The sequence below is a fragment of the Podarcis pityusensis genome (genome assembly GCF_964106645.2).
Source record: "Podarcis pityusensis genome assembly, chromosome: 1".
Classification (NCBI taxonomy): domain Eukaryota; kingdom Metazoa; phylum Chordata; class Lepidosauria; order Squamata; family Lacertidae; genus Podarcis; species Podarcis pityusensis.
In genome coordinates this window covers 62,098,812-62,110,325 of record NC_138028.1, presented here as the reverse complement: position 1 = coordinate 62,110,325, position 11,514 = coordinate 62,098,812, and the positions used below count along the sequence as shown (strand labels likewise).

Sequence of the window (11,514 nt, the reverse complement as noted above, 5' to 3'; positions counted from 1 at the left end):
AGTGCCTGGGGGAGCTGGGGGAGGCCGTGGGACGTGCCTTGGGCTCGGGGCCTATTTGGGCGCCCCCCCACCCGGCTCCGAGCGGTAGCGGCTTTTGCCGCGCTTCGGCGCCTGCGGCCTGCGGAGTTGGGCCGTTTTAGGCTGCGGGGGGGCCCTCCTCGGACGTTCCAGCTTTAGCCGGTGGCGCTTAGCGCGCACAGCGGCTTTGGTGGTTGGAGGCCGCTTGCGGCCTGCTTTGGGCATTGGGGGAGGCCTTCTGCCTGAAGTCAGTTGGGAGGCCTCCATTTTGGGGAATTTTGGCGGGAGCGCCATTTTCTACTGCCTCCTCATTGCGTGCTGGCCTCTAGTGGCCGTTTATTGAAACGCAGCTATACCATTGGCCTTGATTACTGGCTGCGCCACCTGCTGGTGAGCCATATAGTTGCACCTATCGGGATTGATTGTTTTTCTGGCTGATTGACTATTCATTATAACAAAGAGCACTGGTGTAGCCTTGCATTAATTCTATTATTTGTCTTTTTTACTAGTAGCAGGTATGGCTCCAAAGAAGAAGGTGTCACGGAGGCTTGATCTCGCTTCCTCAGCGAAGCAGCCCATAAAAGGCCCGTCCCAAGCTTTGCGTTCTCCAGTGCCACAGCGATCTTTGAGACGCCTTCAGTCCATGGTCACTGGCTTGGCCAGTGACCCAGTGGTGTTAGCACGTGTTGAGGCTGAAATGGATGGTTTGATTCAACGCTGCTCGACTCCGACGACTTCTTCTGCTAGTCCAGCTCCGCCTGTTGACGCACCTCCTTCGGTGTCATCTTCGGCTGAAGATGAGGGGGAGGATTTGTTAGCTGGGGGTCTTTCGCGTACTAATCAATTGTCCCAGTCGTCGGTCTCACCTGTCTCCCAGGCTGCAGCGCCAAGGGTACGGGGCGGCCCCAGGGGTCCGACCAGGCGGAGGTCATCCGCCCGGATTCGGGCAGCACGGGGTTCAGTTGTACAGTCCTCATCAGTGGTGAGGTCTGTTCCTGGTCATTCACCTGTAGTCTCTTCTCAGTCAGTTCCAGGCGTTGTGCTGCAAGGCGACGCATCTGAGTCTTCGGTGGAGGACAGCCTTCCTCTCCCTCCAAAGTCGTCTTCTGGTGGGCTCCGTCGCCGGAAAAAGAGTTCCAAGAAGCGTGCTAAGAGGAGACGGAGAGACACCTCATCCTCTTCCGCAGGTACTTCGTCTCAAACCTCCAGTAGTGATGAGGAAGCTTCGCTTTCGCTATACTGGGGCTTTGGGGAGACATCGGGACTTCCAAAATGGGCTTGGGAGCGGAGGGCAAACTCTCACAGGGCAAAGTATGGGGCGGTGCAGGACTGTCTGGAAGGGGTCCTCATGCCTGATGTGAAAGTTTCCACCAACTCAGCTAGGGATATTATACCAGGTGCCCACTTGACTACAAAGCTGCGATCTAGGATTCTGGATGGCCGTTACATTGATATATTTAGCTTGGCACCCCCTCAGGAGTGTCAGGACTCCCAGGATAGAGGTTTGGCAGCCACGAAAAAGAGGGTGGTTTTGCCAAAGGTTGAAAGGACCTTCGAGCGATGGCTGGATAGTTTCCAGGTGTTCGCTGGAGTGGTGGCAGCGGCCTACCCACGGAGGTCCATGCATTTATGGGTTTATTTGTCCATAGTTCGCTCAGCATTTACGATGGCTGGAGCGTCTGCTGCGATTTCTTATGATGAGAATTTCAGACGCAGGGCTGCCAAGATCCCCACTGCCCGCTGGGACCGAAAGGATTTAGATGTATGGACCACTTATGTGGCTCCACGTATTGACAATAAGATCCCTGAATCGCAAAAAACTAGGATTGTGCCAGCTAAGACGGGTCGCAAGTTCTTTTGTTGGGATTTTAACAAAGGAACCTGTCAGCGCCAATTCTGCAGATATTCTCATAGTTGTGAGAAGTGTTCAGGGAACCACCCAGCTTCTGCCTGTGCAGGGGTTCGACGGCCCTTTCGGAAGGGGTGGGGCTCACAGCAGCCCCCGAAAGCCGCGCCCCAGGCTGCAGCCGCCGGTGCAGGAAAATAGTGTACTTTCCTCCTTAGCTCATACCCCGGTTAGGCTACAGCCGTTGTTGTCATTGTTACAGTTATACCCTCTTCAGGAGGCAGCATCTTATTTGCGTGACGGTTTTTCCCTGGGTTTTCGAATCCCAGTGGCGGCAAATCCTGTAGCTAGAAACCCTTCAAACCAGAAGTCTGTGAAGGATATGCCTGACGTGGCGCGTAAGAAAATTGGGAAAGAACTGGCTCTACGCCGTATGGCAGGCCCTTTTGCCGTTCCACCCTTTCCTAATCTGCATATTTCACCCTTAGGTATGGTTCCTAAAAAAGCTCCGGGGGAATTTCGCCTGATTCACAACCTTTCACACCCTAGGGGCACATCAGTAAATGATGTTATTCCCCCGGAGCTTTGTTCGGTGAAGTATGCCTCGCTTGATCAAGCGATCAAAATGATAAGAAAATTTGGACAGGGTGCCCTGCTAGCCAAATGTGACATTGAGTCTGCATTTCGGCTGCTTCCAATTCATCCTGATGACTTCTGGTTGCTGGGATTTCAGTTCGACGGGGAATTTTACTTTGATAAGGCCATGCCCATGGGCTGCTCGGTAGCCTGTGCGGCCTTCGAGTGTTTTAGTTCATTTCTGGACTGGGCTCTGCGCAAAAGAACTGGTTTGGGTGGAGTCACTCATTATTTGGATGGTTTTTTATTGGCCTCAGCTAGCGATACGGGGAATTGCGTGGTGTTGCTGCAGGCCTTTGCTGCCTTAACCGAGGAACTGGGCGTGCCGTTAGCTGCGGAGAAAACTGAAGGTCCTTCTACGCAGCTGACTTACCTGGGTATTTCGTTGGATACGGTGGCGCAAACTTCCAGTTTGCCGGCGGATAAGATACTCACGCTGAAGGGCGTCATCGCTGAACTCATTCCCATGAAAAAAGTTACTCTGCGGCAGCTGCAGTCCTTGCTGGGCCACCTAAACTTTGCTTGCAGGGTGATCGCCCCAGGGCGACCTTTCTGTTCCCACTTGGCCAGGCTTATGTCAGGTTTGAGGTCCCCGAGGCATAGGGTGCGCCTGTCAGCTCAGGTGCGTGCTGACCTTCGTATTTGGTTGGAATTCCTGGAGGAATTCAATGGGGTGTCTCTTTGGCAGGACACCTTGAACCTTTATACCGATTTTCAGGTGCACTCTGATGCTGCGGGGTCGTTGGGTTTTGGTTTGTATTGGGATGGCAGGTGGTGTGCCGAGCGTTGGCCTTCAGCTTGGCGTGGGGAAGCTATAACTCGGGACTTAACTTTTCTTGAGTTTTTTCCCATTGTAGTGGCAGTCCATTTATGGGTCGAGCATTTCAGGGACCGTCGTGTATGTTTTTGGACAGATAACCTGGCGGTGGTGAACGTGCTAGCCAAGCAGTCTTCACGATCACCTAGGGTATCAGCCCTGCTGAGGGTCTTTGTTTTGCATTGCTTACGTTTTAACATTGTATTTTCTGCTCGTTTTGTTCCTGGAGTGTCTAACGAGATTGCTGATGCTCTGTCCCGTTTTCAGATGCAGCGGTTCAGGTCCCTGGCGCCAGTGGCTCGAGACCGTCCGGAATTTTTCCCGGATCATCTCTGGAACCTTGGCAGCACTTAGTTTTACAGGGAGTAGCTGCATCTATTGCCCCCTCCACATTGAGGTCCTATAAGAAGGCTTGGACCGATTTTTTGCATTTCACTGGGCAATCCGTGGTAGGGGGAACATGCACACCTCATTCTACTGCACAGGTGCTCCAATATTTGGCGCATCTATTTCAGATGCGGAGGGCAGCCAGGACGCTGAGATTGCATGCGGCTGCAATTTCCTTCTTTAGCAAAGTTTATTTTAATAATGATCCATGTGGGAAGTTCGTGGTGCGCAAGGCTTTGGAGGGGTGGGGGAGGCTTTGCCCCTCCAGACCAGCTACAAGGAGGCCTATAACGTTTGGATTGTTGACCAGGATGCGAAGTAAACTAAAGGGCATCTGTTGGTCCAGGTTTGAGGCGCGGTTATTTTCCGCAGCCTATTCGTTAGCCTTTTTTGGAGCCCTGAGGGTTGGGGAGGTGGTGTGTGAACCTAAGCAGGATGGAGGTTCGAGAGGTTTGTTGCTGCAGGACGTGAGCTTGTCTCAGTCAGAATTGCAGATCCTTGTCAGGAGTTCCAAAACTGATCAACTGGGTAGAGGGGCAGTTATTCGGCTCCCAGCAACTGGGCTAGGGGGCCCTTGCCCAGTCAAGGATCTCCAGAAATATATGGCGTTGCGGCCTCCTGGGGGAGGGGCCCTGTTCATTCATGAAGATGGGCGTCCATTGGCACGCCATCAATTCACTGGTGTTTTGCGCAAGGTCGTTGCTGCTTGTGGCCATGCAGCCTCTGAGTTTGCTCCGCATTCCTTCAGGATTGGGGCTGCAACAACAGCCGCCCATTGGGGCTTGTCGGCAAGGAGGATTAAAGACCTGGGTCGCTGGAAGTCGGACGCATATAAGGGTTATGTGCGGAAATGATGTTGATCTCGTGTACTCACATCTTTTGTTTTACCCTAGGTCTACCCACTGTCCGGGTTTGGATAGTGGGGCACAGTATTGTGCATTGGGCCGCTTGCAGAGCTCGGCAATCTGAACTGGGAGTTGGCCTCGGCCTTCCGCAGCACGTGCGAGTGTCCTGGATCTCCAGAAGGGGGATGCGGTGGAAGGAGTTCTTACCGCTAATGCAGAGGCGTGTTCTTCTGGAGGGCCCCCCTACGGCGATTGTGGTGCAGCTTGGGGAAAATGATATGGTTTCTTTTTCCTGTTATGTTTTACGTGCTGTTATTTTGCAGGATTTGAGGGACCTGGCGGCCTTGGTGCCCGCTACTAAGCTAATTTGGTCACAGTTGCTTCAGCGTTGCATCTGGAGGGGTAGTCCCTGCCCTGCGGCCACCGAAAGGGTGCGAAAGCGTATTAATTCAGCTGCGAGCAAGCTGGTGTCTGATCTGGGTGGGCTTGTGATTCCCCACCCAGATATTAATGTTAAAGCCACTGATTGCTACAGGTTTGATGGGGTTCATCTTACCTCTGTTGGGAATGATGTATGGTTGAGGTCAGTGGTGGCTAAGTTGAGAGTGTGTTTAGGTTTGTGAGTGGTTGGCGGTGAGCGTAAGGGCTCAGGTGGCGGTTAGGCATTGGTTTAAATTGGTTGGTGGAGGGGTATGGATTGGCTGTGCCTGCCCCTCAGGTGATGCTGCTGCACGGGAATTCCGTTAAAGGAATTCAGGGGCTTACCATCCTTTCGTCCAAACCCCTGGAATCGGGTTTGGGCCGTGTAAGCCCCTAGGAGCATGTGGGGAGAAGCTGAGGGTCTGTGTCGCAGCTCCAGTTATCCCCTGATCTTGTTCCTCCACACTGGCTTTCGCTGGAATCCGGAAGTCAGTGCTGTCCCCATGGCGGGGGGACAGCTAGTCTTAACCAATGCCTAAGCAACCACTCACAATTTTGTATGATAATAAAGTTGTGGCCAAAAAATTATGCCAAAAACCTTAAACAAAAATTATGTGTGAAGTGTGAGTTATTTGGGATAAGGGTGTTTTGGGGGACCTCAGCACGCAAAGCGTGTTCTCATTAAAGGAGAGCACGTGTTGCGGCTGGGGCCAGGCAAAGCACCCTGTAGTTGCCAGGCAAAATTGAAGGAAAGGGCCTGGCAAGGATTGGTGATGGTGTTGCTGGGGCAATTTGTATGTTGCCACTTTGGGGGTGGAGATCAGAGGATATTTAAGGAAGGCCCACAGAGAGTTGCTTTCTCTTTCGCTGTGGGCATCGGATCACCCGCCCGCCCTCCCTTGTTGGGCTTCCGCTTGACCTTGCTATGCCTGTCATGGGGTCGTTTGCATTGGTGCGAGGGCCTGGTAGGAATTTTGCCATTTGGCTGATTAGTGTGTGCCATCTGGTTTTTGCCTACCGCGTAGCAAATCGTCACAACTTGTAAGGTTGGCGGTTAGGCATTGGTTTAAATTGGTTGGTGGAGGGGTATGGATTGGCTGTGCCTGCCCCTCAGGTGATGCTGCTGCACGGGAATTCCGTTAAAGGAATTCAGGGGCTTACCATCCTTTCGTCCAAACCCCTGGAATCGGGTTTGGGCCGTGTAAGCCCCTAGGAGCATGTGGGGAGAAGCTGAGGGTCTGTGTCGCAGCTCCAGTTATCCCCTGATCTTGTTCCTCCACACTGGCTTTCGCTGGAATCCGGAAGTCAGTGCTGTCCCCATGGCGGGGGGACAGCTAGTCTTAACCAATGCCTAAGCAACCACTCACAATTTTGTATGATAATAAAGTTGTGGCCAAAAAATTATGCCAAAAACCTTAAACAAAAATTATGTGTGAAGTGTGAGTTATTTGGGATAAGGGTGTTTTGGGGGACCTCAGCACGCAAGGGAGAATTACATGACAGGGTAGATTGCACCTCAATATTTATTCTTACCTGGAAGTTGGCTCTCTATAGAATCCTGCTTTCAGCTGTGTACAACTGTGAAATAAAGCATTTAACATTGTGGGCACTTAACAATTTTGTATTTTTAACAAGCTGTATTGTGATCCTAGCACAATCATCATAATGTACAATGTACTGATGAGTTTTAAGACCCAGTCCTACTGTTCACATACACTGAATGACCTGAGTAAAACGGTAGCATTTTCTTTTGTTGTAAAGATAGGGACAGTGTCTCTCTTTTTTCCTTTTACAAAATGCATGGAGGAGCAGCCTTCTTGAATCATCTCTAATAATCTAGTTTCTAATAATCCTGTACATGCTTCCACCCCAGGTTCTAGTATACCTGAAGGAGCGTCTCCACCCCCATCGCTCAGCCCGGACACTGAGGTCCAGCGCCGAGGCCTTCTGGCGGTTCCCTCCCTGCAAGAAGTGAGGTTAAAGGGAACCAGGCCGAGGGCTTTCTCGGTAGTGGCGCGTGCCCTGTGGAACGCCCTCCCATCATATGTCAAGGAAATAAACAACCAACTGACTTTTAGAAGGCATCTGAAAGCAGCCCTATTTAGGGAAGTTTTTAATGTTTGATCTTTTACTGTGTTTTTAATGTTCTGTTGGAAGCCACCCAGAGTGGCTGGGGAAGCCCAGCCAAATGGGCAGGGTATAAGTAATAAATCAGCATCATCATCACCATTATCATCACCATCATCCAACAATTGGGGGGGGATATAAATGTATGGGGCACTTCACTTCCAACAGAACAGGTTGGGAAGGAAACACATCTTCTCCTTCCTTCCATTCAGGGCTCTATCGTTAGGCAAATGCAGCCTGCTGCCTCAGGCATTGGAGGACAGATATGTGTGTGTGCCATGTGGCTGCCCTCCACTTCCCAAACTAGTATTTTGTCCTCAAATATGGATACTTGTTGCAACTGGACCCAGGAATAAAAGAGGTGAGAACTGAGTGATGAGTTCTTATCCCCACCTTTTATTAATAACATCTGCAGGGTAAATTAGAAGAGTGAGAAGCCAACTTTAATCTCAGCCTTGGGACAGCAAGGGGACTCTGCAGATTCCAAGGGGCTCAGTAAGGCATAGTGAGTACGGTGAGAAGTTTTCCTGCCCCACCCCATCTAAGGTCCCACAACTCTTGGCAGCTTAGCTGGAAGAACAGACATTATCCTGGCCAAGGGCCCCACAGACCAACTCACTTCTTCACCTGCAGAAGTGTCTTAAGATTGCTCACCTGTCCCCTTAACTAATATAGCCTTCCCTGCCAACAACATGGCCAACCAATTAATTGCAGCTACTCTCTAGATCCCTTGTCCCTTGAATCCAGTACAAGATATTTTTTTACAAAACAACCTGTTGGGGTTGGCCAATATGCAAGCAGAGAAGAAAAAATCCTACTCAGCCCTGAAGCTACTGGAAAGGATTTGTTATATGGTGCAGTCTCAGCAACTGGGCCAACCATGGGCTCAGTTGCAAGACATGTCCGTGAACTCTTATCTGACCATAACAACGAGCTCCTTTTTCTTTTCTCGGAAGAGAATATAAGGCTGAATTTGTGTAGGCGGCAAGAGCCAACTTGAACTCCCTAAAATGGCATGTCATGCAGTTGCCTGACTCATCAGTATCCTCTTTACTGCTGTGGAATTTCTTTGCATTTTGCAAGTGTCTAGTCTGTTAAAAGCCTCTGCCTGCACTGCAATGATTCATTTGCATTGAGCAGCATGCTATGTTTTGGCACAGACACTCATTTGCTTTCATTTACCTGGTGTCGAGTCTTGGAGATGAGGCCAATAAATGTTAATGATTGATTTTAAGCAAGATCTATAGTTCCATTGGTTTTTTTCCCCCAATTTGAGTGTCTCAGAAACAATTCTTATACAAAATAAGGTATCTTTCATTCTCTGTCTCCTCCTATTTAATGTAGTTCTTTTTGTGGGGGGAATAAGATAACCAAACTTTATGCATAAATTGTAATGGGGTGTGTGTGGATAAGACAAGACTGGAAATGGGGGAAGTTCATAAAGTAGACATCTACAAACATCTTATACTTTTTACTTGCTTTCCCAATTTTTGATGCAATCTATGCCCCAGGTGTCATCATACATACGGTTTCACACAGAACTCCATTGAATCATAGATCTTGAAGTTGCATAAACAGTCATGTATATGGTTGGATATTTTGCTTGGATTTATACTGCATAAGTCATAAATGAGAACAACCATCGTCATTGTTATATATGCATATTTGACCATGAGGTGAAAGATAACATTGCAGGTTTAGATGGCAATTATACGGTATTTTGCTTGGCACAGAAAATTAAAACATATTGAGACTAAAAATATGGTGAAAACATACTGCTTGCTGATCCGCGACAGCAATGAAAACTTTACAAACCAGGGTTCTCTCATAAAAATGCTGATTTCAGCAATGTCAGCCCTTTGAAAAGGGAGACACTGGCAACTTCTTTGCAGAAAACCTCTTTACAACACAAGAAGAAATATGGCATTACTTCATCCTATTTTAAAATGCCCAAAGACTAGATCATATAGATTAATCTAATGAACAAAAGTAATTACAGTTGAATTGAATAAAGTATTTCTCTGCATGTGAGATTGACGGGATGATTACTAGGGTCAATTTTGTTTCCTCTACTTGCATATTGTTCTATTACATTTCATGGAAACAATTTTCCTTGTCTGTGTATCTCAATTTTCTGCCTCTCTCTGTTTTTGTAAAAGGGTGATTAATTTTATTTTTTAGGCATAAAACAAAAATAAGAGCAAATCCATCTTTACACAAAGGCTTGAAGCGTGTTCAAGTTTTATGAGCATATAGATATATTAAAATTACAATGGCATGTGATTCCTCTTCCTGCAATTGCAGCTTTCTAGTTTACCCCTGGCCATGAGTAGTTACAGATCCTCCAAGTTTGGTGAATGTCTAAAAGGAAATTCTATCTCTGTGAAGTAAATGAAACCTTTCTGTGTAGAGTTGTACCTTGGTTCTCAAACATAATCCGTTCTGGAAGTCCGTTCGAATTCCAAAACGTTCAGAAACCAAAGAGCGGCTTCCGATTGGCTCAGACACCCTGGAAACAATAGCCAACAACTGCATAGGACGTTCGGCTTCTGAAAAAAAATTGAAAACCGAAACACTTACTCCTGCATTTTTGGCATTCGGGAGCCAAAACGTACGAGTACCAAGGCATCTGAGAACCAAGGTACGACTGTATTCAGGAGCCATGCTCATGTCTGCAAGTGGGTTACATGACAGATGCTCAACAATTTCCAAGCAAACTAATTTGTGGTGCAGGTTCATGCAACAGGTATATGAGGTCTGCATTATATGAGGACCATAGGCCTCATTTGCATGTAAGACAAACAGTGGCTTAACATGAGCTTATGAATGTGCTGGCTCCTGACAAGGAAATCCCATCTACTTTTTGCTGTGTTTGCTTTTTTAGATAGCTTTCTTAGATAGATATTGCAGGCCATTTCCAGGGAAAGAAAGCCCCTCATGGTTGCCCCTCTTCTGGCCTTGGGAGTGGAGCTGGCTAGAGCTGGAGCTGTTTCCCCACCACCACCCCTGCAGTCAGGCGGCCTGGCTTAATAAACTATAGTATAGTGTAAATGTAACATTTTATGCACTGGGAAACCAAAAATATCACATGAATCACTTTATTGTGATATTTGCTTTTATTGTGGTGGTCTGGAGTCGAATCCACAATATCTTTGAGGTATGCCTGGTACCACACTACTGCATGCATTGCAGGACAAACATTTAAGGACCTACCATATTTCCTATGCATGTTCAAATCTAAGATGTTTCATCTGAGAACGGCACTGATACAGTTACAGGATATTGCAGGAACACTTTTAGCTATATGGAAGTCAAGCTCTCTATATAAAAATATCTCTATTGCTATCTACAGTGTAGAAAAGCAGTTTAAAAATGCATTTTTTGACTGCTAGGTCAATGAAGAATATTTTGGACCCCTAATACATTGCATACCTTGACCTGTTTTCTGCTGAAGTCACAAATGATGTTGAGCTTTGGGAAGGAAAAATCCCAGCAGAATAGCTGCTCAAACAGGCGGCTGAGCATGATTAACATCCTTTTTATCTTATTTTTGTTTTATGGAAAGAAAATATCACAGCCTGTCTGTGTAGAGATAGGAAATTCTTTGCATTTAGCTAATTAAGGCAGTCCCCATAGGCAAGTATCTAATGATTAACTCAAAATAATTGTTCATTAATCAAATAGTGCCTGCTGTAAGCACACTGGTATTCGTAGTCCTTAAACCACTTGGGAACAGCCTGGGGACCAAAATAAATAAATAAATGTAAATCAGAGAGATGCTAGAAGCCAGCACACAACTCTCCTGTAATGCTATTATTTCATTATGAGGAATGTTCCATAGTTGAATTCTTGATGTTCCACAGCTAAGAAAAATCTCCAGACATATTGCATAGAGAGAAGTGGAAAGCAACCTGTTGCAAAAATACTTTCATAGTCAAGTGAAATAACAGGATGAGCAAGACCGAGAAACCCTAGAATTATACACATATACAGGCAATATATCAAAGGAATAAAACAAAGATATTTCAAGCTGCATTGTGATGACCCAGCAGTACTCATGTTCCATTAGATGAAACCAGAAAATGGAACAAGTTGTACACTTGAATGTTCCCATGACACAGAAGTTCAGTATTACGGTGGTAGCTTCAGAAACAAATAACGGGAAATATAACAAGCTTTTTGCTTTGGCTTCATTGAGAATGAGGAAAAAAGGAACCCAATCAGGAGTCCACATACACTGTTAATGAATAGCAGGCTAGTTAACCTGTTCTTGTCTGGATCAAGCAGAACAAGAGAAATGTTGGGCAACAGGGAAATAACATGTGCAGACATCTGGGGTACAAGTAGAAGTTATCACTAATGAACACCAGGAATTGTGGAGTCACTGTATGAAAATGAAATTAGGAATTAGTCCTCAG

General features: G+C 47.2%; 1 protein-coding gene across 2 annotated transcripts; it reads left to right on the top strand.

The window, feature by feature from the left end:
- The first annotated feature begins 597 nt into the window (after positions 1-597).
- Positions 598-5,874, top strand: LOC308486236 (integrase/recombinase xerD homolog). Of its 2 annotated transcripts, none has more exons than XM_081022807.1 (2): positions 598-1,205; positions 3,585-5,874. In XM_081022807.1, exons 1-2 carry the CDS (start codon positions 662-664, stop codon positions 4,556-4,558), a joined length of 1,518 nt encoding a protein of 505 aa, XP_080878933.1. In that variant the 5' UTR covers positions 598-661; the 3' UTR covers positions 4,559-5,874. The 2 variants fall into 2 exon arrangements, with proteins under 2 accessions (XP_080878933.1, XP_080878934.1); XM_081022808.1 differs by having other exon boundaries at positions 4,598-5,872.
- Positions 5,875-11,514: the final 5,640 nt, after the last annotated feature.